This window comes from Lontra canadensis, unplaced genomic scaffold, assembly GCF_010015895.1.
Source record: "Lontra canadensis isolate GAN:19392208 unplaced genomic scaffold, GSC_riverotter_1.0 scaffold111, whole genome shotgun sequence".
NCBI lineage: Eukaryota > Metazoa > Chordata > Mammalia > Carnivora > Mustelidae > Lontra > Lontra canadensis.
Window position 1 is genome coordinate 2,840,711 of NW_022631105.1, and position 18,925 is coordinate 2,859,635.

Sequence of the window (18,925 nt, forward strand, 5' to 3'; positions counted from 1 at the left end):
GCAGGAGATTGAAATGGATATTATGACGACGTCTCTGTCCAACAAGGTGCGTAGAATCCTCGCGGGGGGGGGGGGCGGTCCAGAAGTTACTGAAGCCACCAGACAAATGTGGCATGTTTTCCGAAAGCCTCACTTTACTGAGAAGTTTGAAGGAAATAACCCTTTTCTTTAAAGACAAGAAGGCAAACATTGAAATTACGGCATATAGTAAAGAATTTCACGTGCACTTTCAGAGAGAATAGACTTTAACTGTTTTACCCTTGGTTCTGATGGTGCATCTCCAGGTTCTCTGCAGTGTCTGAGCATGGCTCCGTCCGCTGTGGGCACTGGTGGAATTCTGGAAACCCTTCTTATTACCACACCAGCGTCTAATAGGACTTGGTGGCCTCTGTCGTTCCAGGTAATAGCAGGGAAGGTAACTCAACAATCTGTATTTTGAGATATTTATGGGTTTGGCACTTGAAGTGATAAATGCAGAAGGAAGAGAAAATCTGAGAATGTTTCTGAGTAAATTCTTCTAGACATGAGGTCTGTACTTAGTAATGTCAGTCACAACCTCACAGAAGATGTACAACACTTTCTCCTTCACTCACATTCTTGAAAAAGACTTTGCAGTAAGGGCAAGACTAAACTTCCAACCAAGCATACAAACAAACACAAATTTCCTATTTTTGAAATCTCAATTGATATAATTTATGATACACAAAAGAATACATATATTTATTATAATAATTCAAAGATGATTATCATACATAATTTTAAATTCATGCATTCCAAGAATCAGAGACGTAGCAGACCACAGTTTTATTGTCCGAGGCTTTTCAAAGTTTTGCCTAACGGCCTGGGTTTTCTCCAATCCTATAAATGCTGCATCATCATCTAGTTGCCTTGATTCCTTTATAGAAAGGAGTCGTTTTATAAGGGACAGAGGCCACATTTTATTGTGCTTCTGCCTTTCTCACTAGTTGCTAGTGTTGGCCTCCTAGCACGGATTCGCACACCAATAAAAATACAGAGAATTAACAACTGTCCCTGTAAATTTACGTGTTTGGTGAGTGTGCCTTCACGGTCCTCGGTTGTGAAGCCGTGCTGAGGTCAGCCACCCACGTCATGACACTTCCTCGATGCCCATGATCCAAGGATAGAGGTCTTTGTCCTGTAACATCTGAATAAATTCCATACAAATAAAACCCATAGAAAATAAGCAAATTTGACAGATTCTACAAAACCAGTGGATTGTACAGTTGCTTCAGAATGGAAAGAGGTGTTTGATTTTTAGTTCCTTTCCAAGTTGATGGGTTGAATTTTAGAATAAACTAGCCAAGCGGAACCTTGACCTCCTACATAGCTGTGTGTGTGTGCGCGCGTGTGCACGTGTGCACAGAGCACACGTGCGTGGTTGCCACAAAGTCTTAAAGCCAATATTCACAGCTGCTGTGCTGTGGCTATGCACTTCAATAGGGCTAGAGACAATATCTTGTAGCCAAATACTGGGATGTACACAATAAGTACTAGGGTATACTTACCAGGACCATAGAATGAAATTTCAAGTTAGGGACTATTCCAGAAAACTGGTAATTATGGTTTCCTACCCCTCTGGTGTCCCCGTCCTGACTTCTTCTCCATCATTTTCTAGCCACGTTGCTTGATTTCCTTCCTCTCGTTTACCTTGTTTGACTTCTCTGGGGCCAGGACGATGACCACGCTGGAGTGGATTGGGGGGAGGGGAACGGCATTTTGTGGGCAAAGTCTGTGGCTGTTAGGTGCAGAGTGAACAATAACAGATTAGGTTAGATCAAGAAGGTCACCCAGGGGCATCTTGGTGGCTCGGATCATGATCTCAGGGTCCTGGGATTGAGTCCCGCATTGGGCTCTCTGCTCAGCAGGGAGCCTGCTTCCCCCTCTCTCTGCCTGCCTCTCTGTCTACTTGTGATCTCTCTGTCAGATAAATAAATAAAATCTTTTTAAAAAATTGTAAAAGACTCTTTTTTTTAAAGATTTTATTTATTTATTTGAGAGAGAGACAGTGAGAGAGAGCTTGAGCAAGGAGAAGGTCAGAGGGAGAAGCAGCTGGGAGCCCGATGTGGGACTCGATTCCGGGACTCTGGGATCATGACCTGAGCCGAAGGCAGTCGTCCAACCAACTGAGCCACCCAGGCGTCCCCTAAAAATTGTAAAAGAAAAAAAAAAGGGCACCCAAACTGCCTGTGAAGACCCACATTCCTACCTAGGAGTGGGGAAGTGAGGGCTAGTTCTGAAGATGACCCAGGAGAGCCTGGAGGATGTGCCTCTTCCATGTGGAAGGGATCCATGGGTAGGGACGGGGAAGCAGATGGAGCTGGAAATTTCACTGAGTTCGAGGATCTTGTCCCCTTCCTCCCCAGGCCTCACGCTCAGTGTTGCCTAGAAAAGAAGTTCTTGAAGGCGCTGTTATAGTTCTTGTTGAACGCTGTGTAGATGAGCGGGTTGAAGAAGGAGTTGGAGTAGCCAAGCCAAAGGAAGATGCTCTTCCAGACGGCGGGGATGTCGTAGGAGCAGAGAGGGCCGATGAGCTCCGTGGTGAAGAAGGGCAGCCAGCAGAGGGCAAACACCCCGATGAGGATGCCCACCATCAGGGCAGCTTTCTGCTCCTTCTGTTCCCTCCATGTGTCCCCTTCTGTCTGGAAGGTGACGGTGGTGTGGCGGACGGTGAACACCATCTGGGGCTGCTGCACAGAGGTCTTCGCCTGGAAAAGATCAGCAGAACCTCCATGAAGGGCTCCTCATGCCCGTCAGGTGTGTGTGAGCTGAACCGGACACTGATGCTGGGCTCCTGCCCATCCATCGGAAGAGGAAGTCCTTGACAGTCGGCTGTGGGAAACTGGCAGCCTGTGGAGCCCACCCTCAGCTGTGGAAACATGGGGATGGGGCTGGGGCGCGTGCTTACGTCTTAGAAATGGAAGGAGAACGGGAGCATCTCTAATAAATGTGGCGAAGACGAATTCCCTACTGCTGTCTACTCAGCAAGGAAAACAGAAATAGATCGGTCATGCAGGACACAATTTACTGACAAAGGTCCAGGAGTAATCAAAAGCGTGCTCAATCCTTACCAACCCCTTGGACAATAAAAGCCCGATTTCCTGAAATTTTAACAGCTTTCTGTGTTCATGTGAATCCTCCCTGAAGGAATTTTCTAGAATTTCTTCTGGTATCAGCTTCCTATGACTGTTGGGGACAGTGCACTCACCAGGACACTGATCTCCTTCGGGGCTTATTCTGTGTCCTTCCCTTTCCCCAACTTTCATGGAAAACAGACTCCAGACTCTTAGGTTCTCCCCAGTTGGGTGCTCCCAGGTCCCCTGTGGGCAGGTTTCCACAGAACTGGGCTGTCCACATTCCAGTCCCTTCTCCAGAAACGTGGGATTTCTGGGAAAGGGGCTCTTCCCTCCATTCCAGTCCTTTTACTTCCATCTTTGGGGAATTGAAGTAAGGAATATCTGGCAAAAAGACAGCCTAAATACGGAGAAATCACAGCGGGTAGATCTACTAAACTAGGAAGCTAACCGGCCCAGGCAGGCTTTCCGGGCCAATCAAGCATTCACTGGTATGTGAGACCGCATGGATATTAGATTTTATTCTTCCCAACACCAGCATTCTGTGACCCCAGTGCGTTTGGAAAGGAGAATTACATAGCTCTCTCTCAGGCAGCACACAAACATTCAGACGAAGAGCCAAGTCAGAAGGTCATTCCTGTCAACCTAAACCACCCACCCAGTTCATGGCTACATCCATAAATTGGAGTCAAAAGATATCGTCTTGTCTGTCATATAAAATATCTGGCATATGTAGGAATCCTATGGTTAAAGTGATATTAGTTGATATATGAATTATTAAATTTGTACGATAGCCTTCCCATCATTTCCTTGAATAATGAAACACTGATTCTTGCACAATTGAAAAGATCATCAATATTGGAACGAACAGTGCACCATGCTGCACCCCTTAACAACAGACATAAAACGAGAAGTGAAAGTCTCTCTACATCCCAGTCTCACCCCGAGATGGCACGATAATAAGCTTTCTCAGATTATTGTCACATGTCTGGTAGTGCATTGCGGGGAATTCATTTACGGAAATGCAAACACAATGTATAGTTTCATTTTCCAGCATAAAACAGGGAAACCCACCAAATTTTTAATAAAACTCAATCCTAAAATAGCATCAGGGAAGACATTTCCCCCCATTTTCCAAAGATGGCAACTGAAGGAGAATTCTGGTCCTGACCGTTAAACCACGCCCCCGCCCCAGAAATTCTCCTCCCTCTCAGCACTTTTTTGGTGGTAACACTGGCCACTCAGGTTGTGAGTCCCTTGCACCCACCCCTTAATTCTCTACAGCACAGCTGATATGAAGGCAGAACACTAAAACTAGACTTTTGTTAAAGTAGAAATAAACACAGCAACACACACCCGGATATTCCGGCTTTTGAGATATGGCACACTCTTGGGACCCGAACAACCCCTCCCATTGCGACTCCATGTCTGCCTTCCCTGTGGTCATTAGCCTTTGCAGACTGACTCCAGAAGCCCACGTTCAGTCCTTTATATACTCAACTTTCCATTGCAAAACACAATGAGCTCCACAACAAAACTACCAACGTAAAGCCAACCTTCTGTAAGGCTGAGATAGACCCCCAAAGTTGCACATTCAATTTGCAGGAGTTTCCTGTTGCATAGTGGAAGAGGTTGCAAGGTTTCCATTCTGGGGAACCATCTTCTTTCCTAGTGATTGACACTCAGAGTATCTGCCTCTCTTGAGATTCTGCCCATCCCTACACTCAGATCCCGTCCTATATCCAAAAGGGCTGCCATGTCAGGATGTAGCTCTTCATTCATCTGAGGGATGGGACCACAGTGGTTGCTCGTCCATGTGTATGACCTACATTTAAGTGTAGAATTTGAGTATTTCTATAAAAATAAGTCTTAGGAAAGGGAGCCTAACTATTATAAGACCGTTTCATGGAAGCCCATGGCTTTAGTCATGGTCCTTGTAAAGGGAGGTTAAGTGCCCTACGTGCAGCCCTGATTCAAAGGCTATTTGGCAATTATACTATAAAACCTCGCATTCTTCTGGTACAGCCTACCAGGCTCTTACAGAGGAAGAGCTATTCCCAAATAGAACATACATTCATTGGACCTGCAAGGGTTTTCCTCCATGTCACGGTTCTCCTGGTGAGTGAAGTGCGTTCTCAAACAGGTTCCAGGTATTGTATTTCTAAGTTTGTCTTCAGGATGATTTCTCCCACATCAGTAGGGTGTTCCAGCAGAATGTTCCTTCACAGGTGTTAGATTCATGCTCCTTTCTCATGGAGTTATTAGTACAGCAGGGTGGGGGCCCACATCCACGGGTCCTTCCAACAAAGATTCAAGTGTCATGTTTCAACAATTCTTGCCATGTTCCATGAGAACCCCTTGGGGTTCTAGTCTAAACTCAAGTTAAATATTTTTTCTAATTACTTTCTTTTTATGGTTTGCTTGGAGTCAGGAATTGTTTATAGGTTAGTCCTAGAACTCCATGTGTCTCGGAAAAGCACATTTTCTAGGACCTCAGTGTGAAATGTTGATCAGCACTGACACTTCTCTTGATGTGGCATTCAACACCAACTCAGTTGTCAGAAGAAAGAGGGTCACTGATTTAAAATGGTGCTTCTGGGATAGCAGAGGCCCTGCTAGGAGGAGGATCTTTGTTGTCTGGGAGGTTTTAGGTTTCTAGTTGTCTAATGTCTCTTGGTGGCTCACCTGTGGCTTTCTGACTCAGGGACTCCTTAGATCTTTGCTCCTTACTAATCAATGATAGCAACCAGGCACCTAACCAAGTCTGGAGAGTTGAATTCTATGAATTACTCTACCAAATACTCAACATGCTCATTAGTAGATTCACAGAAAAAGAAGTAATAAGGTAAAAGAAAGTGAACATTCAAGCCAAATTAGACTTTTCCTAATTATCTTTATAACACTGTTATCATTTATTTATGTGTTTATTTTCAGTGTTCAGCAGCTCCCCAGCTGCATGTAACACTCAGTGCTCATCACAGCACACACGCCCCTCAATGCCCATCACTTCGCATATGAAATTTCTCTAAAGAACTCCTCAAATTCAACACACACAAAACAGACAATCATATCAAAAAATGGGCAGAAGATATGAATAGACACTTCTCCAATGAAGACATACAAATGGCTATCAGACACAAGGAAAAATGTTCATCATCACTAGCCATCAGGGAGATTCAAATGAAAACCACATTGAGATATCACCTTACACCAGTTAGAATGGCCAAAATTAGCAAGACAGGAAACAACATGTGTTGGAGAGGATGTGGAGAAAGGGGAATCCTCTTCCAATGTTGGTGGGAATGCAAGTTGGTGCAGCCACTTTGGAAAACAGTGTGGAGATTCCTCAAGAAATTAAAATAGAGCTTTTCTATGACCCTGCAATTGCACTACTGGGTATTTACCCCAAAGATACAGATGTAGTGAAAAGAAGGGCCATCTGTACCCCAATGTTTATAGCAGCAATGGCCACGGTCGCCAAACTGTGGAAAGAACCAAGATGCCCTTCAACGGACGAATGGATAAGGAAGATGTGGTCCATATACACTATGGAGTATGATGCCTCCATCAGAAAGGATGAGTACCCAACTTTTGTAGCAACATGGACGGGACTGGAAGAGATTATGCTGAGTGAAATAAGTCAAGCAGAGAGAGTCAATTATCATATGGTTTCACTTATTTGTGGAGCATAACAAATAACATGGAGGACAAGGGGAGTTAGAGAGGAGAAGGGAGTTGGGGGAAATTGGAAGGGGAGGTGAACCATGAGAGACTATGGACTCTGAAAAACAATCTGAGGGGTTTGAAGCAGCGGTGGATGGGAGGTTGGGGGAACCAGGTGGTGGGTATTAGAGAGGGCACGGATTACATGGAGCACTGGGTGTGGTGCAAAAACAATGAATACTGTTATGGTGAAAATTTAAAAAAAAATTTCCCTAAGTGAACAATTAGCCTAATCTCTCCACATATATGTGTTCTTTGGGGGTCATGGACTTACATGTTAGACTTCTCATCTTTCCAAAATGGTTGTGTGCTAAATAATAATCCACCAGTTAATCATAAATCTAATGTGTTTCCTTAATTTCCTCTACCATTTGCCTGCACTTTCCTATTAATATCACAGATAATCGATAGATTACCATCCATAATGGGTACGAAGCTCAGGGATGAAGACCCTTACCTCAGAAGTGTTGTTTTGGGTGATTTTCAAGTTAGAGCAGACCATTGTCAGAACAGAGGACGGACAGATGAGGCAGGATGCTCATACTAGAAATGGTCTTGCATGTTGAGTGACGGCTCCACGAGGGGAAGAGTGAAAACGTTCCTCAAACTTTCCAACTAACTTAGGAAAAGACAGATTCTTCTGTAGCTATGGTCACAAGGAGCCTTGCCACGTGTTTAAATATCTCCGGCTGATCAGGGACCATACAGCTCTGTGAATACAAACCTGCAAACCAACCAATCCATGGCTGCCAACTAGGGTAGGACTCACCCCAATAAACGCTCCTCTGATCGCCAATCAACAGCAGTGTCACCGAGTAACCCCACTTTAAGGTGATATCCATTGACTGCCCTCCAGTTCCTGAACTCCGTGCTGTCCCCAGGCCCCAGATATGGCTGGCATTCTGCCCTGTGCTAGAGACAGTACCTGACAAATGTAGCTTTTTCTTACTATGGTAAGCAGCAGGCTTGGCTTGTGTTTCCATCTCAGATTCTGTGTGGTGCTCGTATCGCCCTTAGACAGCTCTAGAGTGTCCACTGACATCATTTTGAAGATGCTCCCAAGATGCTTGGACCACAGGTGTATTTTCTGGGCCCCAAGGTCCAGTTGCCCTCAGGATCTGCAGCCAGGGTGCCAGTCTCATTGGCTCTTCTTGTTCTCTGCATTTCGTTATCCTACGACTTGTAACCAAAAGTGCCTTCCCTCAAGGTCTTCAGGCTTAGGTTTTTGTATCAAGTAACTAGACCTTTCATTGAGATGTATACCATTTGGTAATTGACTTAGATTTTTGCATAAGCCCATTAGATCTCTCATCCTGGAGGTGTACCATTTAGCAAATATTTTTTTGTGCCCTTAATGTACTTATTCTCCTGCTACTTGCTTTGCTTTTGCTGTTATTTGCCTATACGTGCAAAGTCTTTGTTTCATTGGTAATTTTTAAATGTTTTCTCCTGGAGAGCCTTTCTTTCAGTTGAGTGTATAAAGGATTGTTCTATAAGGCATTGCCTTGATAAGCTACTAATCCATTCCAAGTCAGACCCAAGGGCTAATGGTTTGAGGACTATTAGACCTAAGAGCAATTTGTGGAAAGCAATGAATCAAACTTTGCTTTGGGTCTCAGTTTGTGAAAGAATGTCACTTTGTTTAGCTCATATTCCAGCTCAGTGAGTGTTGGGCTGGTGATTCTGTGGCGCCTTGTTAGCCTCTGGTCAGGGATCCTGAGACATTATTCATACAGCTCTTGGAGGTTCTTTCTTGTGTGTCATGGTTTGTCTAAGCCAAGGTCTTTAACTTCTCCTTTAAGAACTTTGACTTCTGATTTTAAATTGCCTTATAATCCTAACTCTTGTCCTTTTCTTGACAAATGCCTTTTTAAAAATCTTTATAAGGAACTTCTGACCAAGCCAAAATTAATAAATTAAATCATTTAGAAGAGAGAGAAATACCAAACAGTTAACAGCTTCTTTAATTGGCATGTTAAGGTCTTAAGCAAAATTCTAACTCTAAAGTAGTCTCAAAGGTTTTGTAACATCCCCAAACACACCTGCCTTGCAGACTAGGTCTTGCATGTTTCTGTTCAAACTCCTAAATGCACTGTCTCTAGGGGTGTCTCAGAAAAAGCAAAGTCACACAGTAGAAGTGCCAGGTAAGAAGTCAAACCTATAGATTTTCAGTTAAAACCCTGGCCTGCAGTTCAGTTAACAGTTATAACTTAGATTTTTCCTAAACTTCAGAGAGAAAGTAAAAACAAAAATTGTTATAGAACTTAAAACTTCATGAGAGTATTGAAAGAAGTTTTTATTGTCCTGGTCTACAAATCTGTACCAGAGAGTGAAGTTCATTGGAGTCCCCTCAGAAGGGGAAAAACAGATGCTTACAAGTAGAAGGATAGAAAAGGGAGGAGCTATCTAAATCAGCTGTGAAAATTTAAAACATAAAAATATAAAATACATTATATAAACCAATTTCAGAGGCCTTTCCTTTTTAAATTTAGTTTATTTTTTTGAGAGAGAGCATGAACATGAAGGGGTTGAGAGGGAGGGAGAAAGAATCCAAAGCAGACTCTGTACTGGGTGCAGAGCAAAACGTGGGGCTCAATCCCATAACCAAGAGATCATGACCTGAGCCAAAACCAAGAGTCTGCTGCTTAACCAAGACACCCAGGCATCCCTCAGAAACCCTTCTTTTAACCCCTGGCACCTTTCTTAATCAGAAAGAAAAGAGAAAGGACCCAAATAAATAAAATTAAGAATGAAAGAGGAGAAATCACAACCAACATCAAAGAAATGCAAATGATTAGAAGAGAATATTATGAGCAATTATATGCCAACAGATTAGGCAAGCTGGAAGAAATGCATAAGTTCCCAGAAATGTATAAACTACCAAAACTGAAACAGGAAGAAATAGAAAACCTGAACAGACCCATAACCAACAAAGAAATTGAGTCAGTAATCAAAAATCTCCCAACAAAAAAGAGGTCCAGGGCTAGATGGCTTCCCAGGGGAAATTCTACTAGACATTTGAAGAATTAATACCTATTCTTCTGGAACTGTTCCAAAAAATAGAAATGGAAGGAAAACTTCTAAACTCATTCTGTGAGGCAGGCATTACCTTGATCCCAAAACTAGACAAAGACCCCACCAAAAAGGAGAATTACAGAAAAATATCCCTGATGAGCATGGATGCAAAAATTCTCACCAAGATACTAGCTAATAGGATCCAACTTATATTAAAAGGATTATTCACCACAACCAAGTGGGATTTATTCCTGGGATCTAGGGGTGGTTCAACATCTGCAAATCAATCAACGTGATACACCACCTTAATAAAAGAAAGGATAAGAACCATATGATCCTTTCAATAGATGCAGAAAAAGCATTTGACAAAATGCAGCATTCTTTCTTGATTAAAACTCTGTAGTGTAGGGATAGAGGGAACATACCTCAATATCATAAAAGCCATATATGAAAAACCCACAGGGGAAAAACTGACAGCTTTTCCCCTAAGGTCAGGAACATGACCAGGGATGTCCACTCTCACCACTGCTGTTCAACATAGTCCTGGAAGTCTAGCCTCAGCAACCAGACAACAGAAAGAAATAAAAGTGTCCAAATTGTGAAAGAAGTCGTCAAACTCTCACTCTTCACAGATGACACAATCCTCTTGTTGAAACCCCCCCCCCCAAAAAAGACTCCAAATCTGCTAGAACTCACACAGGAATTCAGCAAAGTCACAGGATATAAAATCAATGCATAGAATTCAGTTGCATTTCTATACACAATGAGACAGAAGAAAGAGAAATTAAGGAGCCAATCCCATTTACAATTGCACCCAAAACTATAAGATACCTAGGAATAAACCTAACCAAAGAGGGAAATAATCTGTACTCAGAAAACAATAAGGTACATATGAGAGAAATTGAGGAAGACACAAAGAAATGGGAAAACATTCCATGCTCATGGATTAGAAAAACAAATATTGTTAAAATGTCTGTGCTACCCAGAGCAATATATACATTCAATACAATCCCTATCAAAATACCATCAACATTTTTCACAGAGTTGAAACAAATAATCTTAAAATTTGTATGGAACCAGAAGACCTTAAGTAGAAAAAAAGAATGCTGTAAAAGAAAACCAAAACAGGAGGCATTACAATTCCAGACTTCAAGCTATGTTACAAAGCTGTGATCATCAAGACAGGATGGTACTGGCACAAAGACACATAGATCAGTTGAACAGAATAAAGAACCCAGAAATGGACCCTCAACTCTATAGTCAACTAATCTTCAACAAAACAGGAAAGAATGTCCAATGGATAAAAGACAGTTTCTTCAACAAATGGTGTTGGGAAAATTGGACAGCCATATGCAGGAGGACAAAACTGGACCATTTTCTTACAGCATACACAAAAATAAACTCAAAATGAATGAAAGACCCAAATGTGAGACAGGAATCCATCAGAATCCCAGAGGAGAACATAGGCAGCAACCTCTAGGACCTTGGCCACCGCAGCTTCTTGCCAGACACGTCCAAAGGCGAGAGAAACAAAAGCAAAGATGAACTATTGGGACTTCATCAAAATAAAAAGCTTTGCACAGCTAAGGAAACAGCCGACAAACTAAAAGACAACCTACAGAATGGGAGAAGATATTTGCAAATGTCTTATCAGATAAAAAGCTAACATCCAAAATCTATAAAGAATTCAACACCCAAAAAAACAAAAAAAGTCCAGTCAATAATGGGCAGATCACATGAACAGACAGCTCTTCAAAGAAGACATCCAGATGACCAACAGACACATGAAAAAATGCTCAACATCACTCAGCATCAGGGAAATACAAATAAAAACCACAATGAGATACCACCTTACTCCAGTCAGAATGGCTAAAATTAACAAGTCAGGAAACAACAGGTGTTGGCGAGGATGTGGAGAAAGGGGAGTCTCCTACACTGTTGGCGGGAATGCAAGCTGGTGCAGCCACTCTGGAAAACAATATGGAGGTTCCTCAAAAAGTTAAAAATAGAGCTACCCTATGACCCAGCAATCACACTATTAGGTATTTACTCAAAGGATACAAACGTAGTGATTCAAAGGGGCACCTGCACCCCAATGTTTACAGCAGCAGTGTCCACAATAGCCCAACTGCGGAAACAGTCCAGATGTCCACTGACAAATGAATGGGTAAAGAAAATGTGGTATATATAAACAATGGAATATCTTGGAACACTGAAAAAAATAAAATTAAAAAATTAAAAAATTAAAATTTACCTTAAAGAAAATATCAAAAAAATAAACAATGGAATATTACTCAGCTATCAAAAATTTAAATCTTAACCATTTGCAATGATGTGGCTAAAACTAGAGGATATTATGTTAAGCGAAATAAGTCAATCAAAGAAAGACAATTATCATGCAATTTCACTCACATGTGGAATTTAAGAAACAAAGCAAAGGATCATAGCAGAAGGGAGGAAACAATAAAATAAGATGAAATCAGAGAGGGAGACAAATCATAAAAGATTCTTAACTCTAGGGGACAAACTGAGGCTTGCTGGAGGAGAGGCAGTAGAGGTAAGGGGTCACTGGGTGATGGCATGAAGGAGGGCACGTGATGCACTGAGCACTGGGTGTTACATGCAACTGATGAATCACTGACCTCTACCTCTGAAACTAATAATACACTCTATGTTAATGAATTGGATTTAAGTAAAATAAAAAAAATAAAGACTCAGGCAGATGAAGTCACCCCCCGCAACATCCCCTAGATCTCCATTGCCTCCCAAAAATGCCATTTAAGATTAGCGACTGTGTGGGGCGCCTGGGTGGCTCAGTGGGTTAAGCTGCTGCCTTCGGCTCAGGTCATGATCTCGGGGTCCTGGTATCGAGTCCCGAGTTGGGCTCTTTGCTCAGCAGGGAGCCTGCTCCCTCCTCTCTCTCCGCCCGCCTCTCTGTCTACTTGTGATCTCTCTCTGTCAAATAAATAAATAAAATCTTTAAAAAAAAAAGATTAGCAACTGTGGCTGGCCAGCACAGCTCTGCCACAGACTAGTCAGCAGTAAACCCAGCATGATCTTTTTATGCCAGACATTTAGTAGTGGTGCATGATGACATGCTTTGTCAAGGGCAAGGCCCATCTCATGTTGCCCCTCCCATCTCAGTGTCTGACAGAGGTTAGGCTTTCAGTAGGTATTTGAAGAAAACTTAGCAGACAAAGAAGCAAGGAAAAAGTGTTGTGTTTCCCTAGGTAACACAGCCAGTTGGGGGTAGGACTCTATATGGAAACTTTGGCACCTGCTACCAGGGAAAAAGCAGGAGACCTGGTTTGTAATTCACCCTTCCCAGTAATAGTGGAGCCCTGGACCATTTGAAGGTCTTGCAAACCAAGGGCCCTATTTTCTTAAGTTACGTGCCAGAGAGAGAGAGAGAGAGAGAAAATAAAATGGTGTAAAAAATACATATAAAAGCAGAACAATGTCAAAATGTTTTGCTAGTGTTCTCTCCAGAGCAGAGCAGTGAAAGGCTGCATCACTTTACAGTAAATTCCACAAGATGGAACTGTGACTGCTTTTCCTTGTCAGCTGTGTCTGGTATTGGCTGTAAACCATTGGCCTGGATAAGCATCCTGGCAGAAGAGGTATGTGGGAGGAGGACGCTTGAAGGTGGCCAGTGCTCTTGTTCCTGGCCCGGAGTTGGGGTGGATCGTCATGCATGTGGAAGCCCCGGGCAGTTTGGTGCCCCATCGGCTCTCCTCATTCAGTTCCGAAATCTAATAGCAAAGGGTTTCCCCAATCTGGCACTGTTGTCATTTTGGTCTGAATAATTTTTTGTTGTGGTGGCCTGTCTGGTGCATTAACAATGTTTCCCCCCCCCCACCAATCTTAACATCTCCAGACATTCCAAATGGCCCCTGGAGGGGATAAATCACCCCCTGCTTGAGGCCATTGTTCTGGATAAAAGGACAGGTAGCCTCTGACCCCCTTTTCCCTCTTCTAGAAGGACACACTTTCTTCTCCCTTACCTACACCTCTGGTCCCTCTGAGCTTGATGGACTGTTGTTGGAATTAGCTACCGATCCCAAAACACAACCGTATCACAGCACTCACGGGAGGTGTCTATCACCCTTACTAGAGGGAGCTCTTCCTGGGAAAGATGATGTCTTTATCCTTCTTCACTCCCTGCACCAAGCCCATACACAGTGTGGGTTTAATATGCTTAATGGAATTTATGTTGTTCCAGAGCCAAGAACAGAAACTGGGGCTGTGTAGACTTCTGACCTAACTTAAATACATGAATTGGGCTCAAGGGAAGACCTTGGCAGTGAGAGCTGGTGGGGGGAGAGCTATCTTTACACCCGTGGCTCCAGTCATGCATTTCCTGAATCTGCAGTCACAGGGCTGGATTACTAAGAGTTAACAACCAAACAGGAAAGCATGGTGGAAAGAGGACAGGAGAAGAGACTTCATTGTTGCGTAGCTACTGTCTCACAGAAAAGGCTACTTGTAAAGACCTGGGGATTGTCTGCCTTAGATTTTTAATTTCCTCCTGTCGCTTGTTTGGGAAGGCGAACAAGTGACCCTCTGCGGCCCACAAACGGCCCGATGGGGCTGGAAACAGACCCAGAAGGCAACACAGAGGCAGTGGAAGTGTCTAACCAAAGCAGGCTCTGAAATGGGTGAACGCCTGAAAGAGGACACTGCAGGACAGCAGGTGGTAAGCCAGGAGATACTCTGTTTTTGAAAGATTAGTTTTGAAAGATTAGTTGCTTCGATTTACGAAGGAAAAAGCAGACTGGCCTAAAACATTAATCTGCTCTGCCTGATGTTGAGCCATCGTTCTGCCAAGTCATGTTACCATCCGTCCTGCCCGCTTCTCCCCACCCTCCCCTCCTCTCCCCCCCCCCCCCCCCCCCGCCAAAAAGCTAAAAAGCTCACTTTCTACAAACTTTGCAGTCCATGTGCTGGAGATAAAGCCTGAGCGAATGCAAGTAAAGTATTTTCAAGGATCTCTGTAACACCCACCTCCACAGCCTCCGGCCAGGGTGAGACGCTGTTGGTCTTCCTGGAGCCCACGCGGAGCCTGGCGGCCTTGTAGACCTTCCAGTACACGAAGAGCACCACGCAGAGCGGCAGGTAGAAGGCGCCCACGGTGGAGAACACGGTGTAGGAGGGCTCGCGGCTCACCTGGCACTCCTCGCTGCGCTCGGAGTATGTCTCCCCCCAGCCGAAGAGCAGCGGCGCCAGGGAGATTACGGCGGAGAGCGCCCAGGTGAGCACGATCATAACATTGGAGATGCGCTTGCGGGCGCGGGGTGTGTATTCCAGGTGCCGCGCGATGGACCAATAGCGGTCCAGCGCGATGGCCGTCACATTCCAGATGCTGGCGGTGCAGCAGAGCACGTCGCACGCGATCCACAGCTGGCACAGCCGCCGACCCAGCTGCCAGCGCCGGCCGGACAACTCATGCACCAGGCTCAGCGGCATGACCAGAGCCGCCACGAGCACGTCCGAGATGGCCATGGATGCCACTAAGTTGTGCGGAACCCGGTGGAAGGTGCGCACACGGAGGATGGTCGCCAGTACCAGGAGGTTCCAGGAGAACGTCGCAGCCACCAGAAAGCCCAGCAAGGTCAGAACAAGCACCCCGAAGACAGAGTGGAGGGGCGGGCTGGGGCGCGGGTCTTCGGCGTCAAGACTGCTGCGGTTGGTCTCCGAAGGGGCGGGGGTGGAGAGAAAAAAGTAGGTTAGATTCACAGGTGAATCCATCGCTGGGTCGGGAGACTGGCCCGGGGTGCGTGCAGAAGGGGCGTTAGGGAACACAGTCGTGGCCCCTGCGCCCGGAGCCACTCGGGGTGTTTGCGACCTCTGGCTGGTGGCGGGGTTTCTGGGGATTGTTTACGAAACCTCCTGCCAGTGAGCATACGCGGGAGACGGTGTGGCTGAGAGGCGGGTGCTGGGCTGTGTCTCGCAGCGCAGCCAGGGCCCTCCTAAGCTGTCACATGCCCAGGCTCTTCCCCCCCGCACAGACAGCAGTCTGGTCACCCAGAGCTGAGCATCTCCCAAGTCGGGGGGCAGCTGGGCGCCCCCGGAGCCTGTGGGTGCGGGAGGGGGTGCTGGTGCGTCAGAGCAGTACTTTCGCTGCGCGTTGCCTCCCTACTCGCCCCTCTCTCCAGGCAGCAGGCTGCAGCCTCAACCCCGTGCCAGGGAAGCCAGGCAGGGGCCTTTTTTCTGGGATCTGCCTCCTGCTATCCCCCCAGCCCCAGCGCCACGCCGTCTGGGGCCGCGGCTTTGGGGCGGAACGCTGGCGCGCCGATCCAGACCTGCCTTCTCAAAGTGGGGATCCAGCCTACGTAAGGCATCAGCTGATAAGGTCCCCTATCCCCGCCCCTCCGCCCAGAGCGCGCGCGGTGCTCGCTCACGGTGGTGCTGTCCGTGGTGCTGCTGCCTCCCCCGACCCGGGCGGGGGTCCTGGTGCTGTCCGCGGTACTGGCCCTGCTTCCTGAAACGCGTTTCCCGAGTGGATCAAGTTTACCAAGGAACTCTCCTGGAAGCATTCCTCGAGCTACCCCCTACCCACGTCCTTCCAGGGGTGGTCTGGATACCTTGAGTGGGTTCTCAGCTCTCCGGAGGGGCTTACCTTAAGCATGCACGTTTCTAGTTACGGTTCTAAGATGGTATCACTGGCTTTTCTTCTCCTGAAGATGTCAGTACACAATTGCGTCCTCCCCACACAACACCTGGTGCTTCCCCTAAGGGACAGTTTTCCTTTAAGGAGAAAAGGCAAGAGAGCATTTACTGCTGTTCCTAGAAATGGCTGAGGTATTGGAACCATCACGTTTAAACTATGTCCTAGAATCACAGAGAAGCTGCAGTCTTCCAGTGCTCCCCATTGGATTTGCTTCCTTTGAAAGGCAATAGGGGATACAATTGGTTATAAAAACTCCCTCTCACTAGAAAGAAAGAGGAAGCATTTAATTCTTTCCTTCCACATACACACATGACCATATACACATCCATAGTAATTGGGAAAAAATAAAAATTCCTACCCAGAAGTTATGATAGAAAGCACTTCACAGAGGGAGATGTGATATAGCAAGATAAAATAAACTAAAATAAGAAGAACAATATGACAGAAAAGAATATGAGATGGCATCAAGCATTTTTAAAGTGCATATAATTGGCGTTACGAAGTCGTATACATTCACAAGTGGTTGGCCACAAGTTTGGTCAAAAGCTTTTCAGTTATTTGAAGATAAGAAATGTGTTTTGTTACAAGATTCAGTTTCTAACAGAGTACAATGAGCACCAAGAGAAGGCCCTGGAAAGAGAGAAAATCCTCCGCTGGGACCCAGAGGAGAGAATCCTGTTAGGAAATATTGATGAGAATATTCTTCATTAAATACAAGTTTATACACAGAGCTGTTTCACCAAATGCCCCTAAATACAGCTGATGGTGGCTGCTTGTGTACCGGGATACCTTATGTGGCTCTAGTCAAGGGGAAAACTTGAGCTCATTCAGAGCACATCACCTTCTTGAAGCCATAGAACCAACTGGGATGAGATGTAAACTCTGAATCTTCATCTTTGAAGCAAATGGTCTGAACTATTCTGCATTCAGTTTCCGGAGCCCATGATCAGGAATAATGGGTGAACTACACATCCCATAGGCAGCAGGCCTTGGTGCAGGGATCTCCTGATACAGATCTCAAAAGCCACCATGGGTTCCAAGAATATTCCCCACTGGCACTGTGTACTGAAGCTAGAAGTCCGCACTGAGGGTTCAGTGAGAAGCCGTCAAATAAGGGGCCAAGCCGGGGATGATGGAGGACATTTTTGTAAAAATTGGAGTGTCGCATAGGTAAGAGTACAGCCAAATGCTCTCACAAAGAAGAAATCCAATGGAGCATCTCAAGGAGAACCAAAGTTTTTGAGAAATTCTGGTTTATCACTTACAGAAACACAAAGAGAAATCAGAACATTTCAGTTTCTTTATCTTAGAGCATGGCCATGATTTTAGCTTGAAAAAAAAATGTAAACAGGTATAGAACTCCTACCTGCCATAAAGCACCTCTGAAGGCCAGTTTTGTTGGGTAGAATTTCCTGCTTCACTTCCCGCGGACTGAATTGTGTCCCCTTCTCCCTCAAACTTCCTGTGTTGAAGTGTTAAGCAACAGTACCTCAAAACAGGACTGCATATGGAAACAGGATCTTTAAAAAGATGAATTTAAACTGAAATTCTTAGGGTGAGTCAGACTGGTGTCCTCATAGCAAAGGGAAATTTGGACACACAAAGGGAGACCAGAAATGTGTGCACACAGAAGGAAACCAAGTGGGAACACGGCAAAAAGGTGGTCATTGGTGAACCAACGAAAGAAGCCTCAGGAGAAGCCAAACTTGATGACACCTTGATCTTGGACTTTTGGCCTTCACAACTGTGAAATAAAAAGGGGGAGGATTGCTGTTTCTTAATCCGCTCAGTGAGTGGTATTTTGTTGCAGCAGCTCTCACAAATAAATACATTCAACAAAAGATACATACAAAAGATAAAACCAAGATGATATACTATGTGGGGGTTTTATAGACATGGTGACAAATTACAAGACATCTACTGAAACACATCTTTATAAAACGTGGTTTGTGCCCATTCTAGCAACAACTAGATGCAAGTTCTGGTGTCTTTTGTAGTTACCCACATCTTGTGATTGAGCCATGTGATTGGCATATAGAAAAATGATGACTGCACATTTTTTATAATGGGAAGGTATGCATCTATTTGATTCAAGTAGGAGTTTAACTACAAATGAAGATTCTTAATTCCAAGTTTAAAAATGAGGAAAAATGGGGAAGTGCAGAATATAACCTTGTTCTACCCCACTTGCAAGGATTGGAGGGATAAGATTTTTCCTACCCATCTAAACCACCACAATTTTATGAGATCAAAAAATGATTAGAACATCATTGTTAGTGTATAAAGTCTAAACCAGGTATCAAATATTATCCCTGTATGATCATACCTCAAATAAATTTTAAGGAATTGTTATCCCTGCTTTATTTTATTTTTATTTCATTTTTTGAGACAGAGAAGGAGAGAGCATGGGAAGGGGGAGGGGCAG

The 18,925-nt window shown here is 44.6% G+C and overlaps 1 protein-coding gene across 2 annotated transcripts; it reads right to left on the reverse strand.

The window, feature by feature from the left end:
• Nucleotides 1-2,171: 2,171 nt before the first annotated feature.
• Nucleotides 2,172-17,914, reverse strand: HTR5A (5-hydroxytryptamine receptor 5A). Of its 2 annotated transcripts, XM_032840254.1 has the most exons (4): nt 17,867-17,914; nt 16,450-16,577; nt 14,835-15,521; nt 2,172-2,726 (listed from the first exon to the last, which is right to left on the reverse strand). In XM_032840254.1, exons 2-4 carry the CDS (start codon nt 16,456-16,458, stop codon nt 2,394-2,396), a joined length of 1,029 nt encoding a protein of 342 aa, XP_032696145.1. In that variant the 5' UTR covers nt 16,459-16,577; nt 17,867-17,914; the 3' UTR covers nt 2,172-2,393. The 2 variants fall into 2 exon arrangements, with proteins under 2 accessions (XP_032696145.1, XP_032696144.1); XM_032840253.1 differs by having other exon boundaries at nt 14,835-16,577.
• Nucleotides 17,915-18,925: the final 1,011 nt, after the last annotated feature.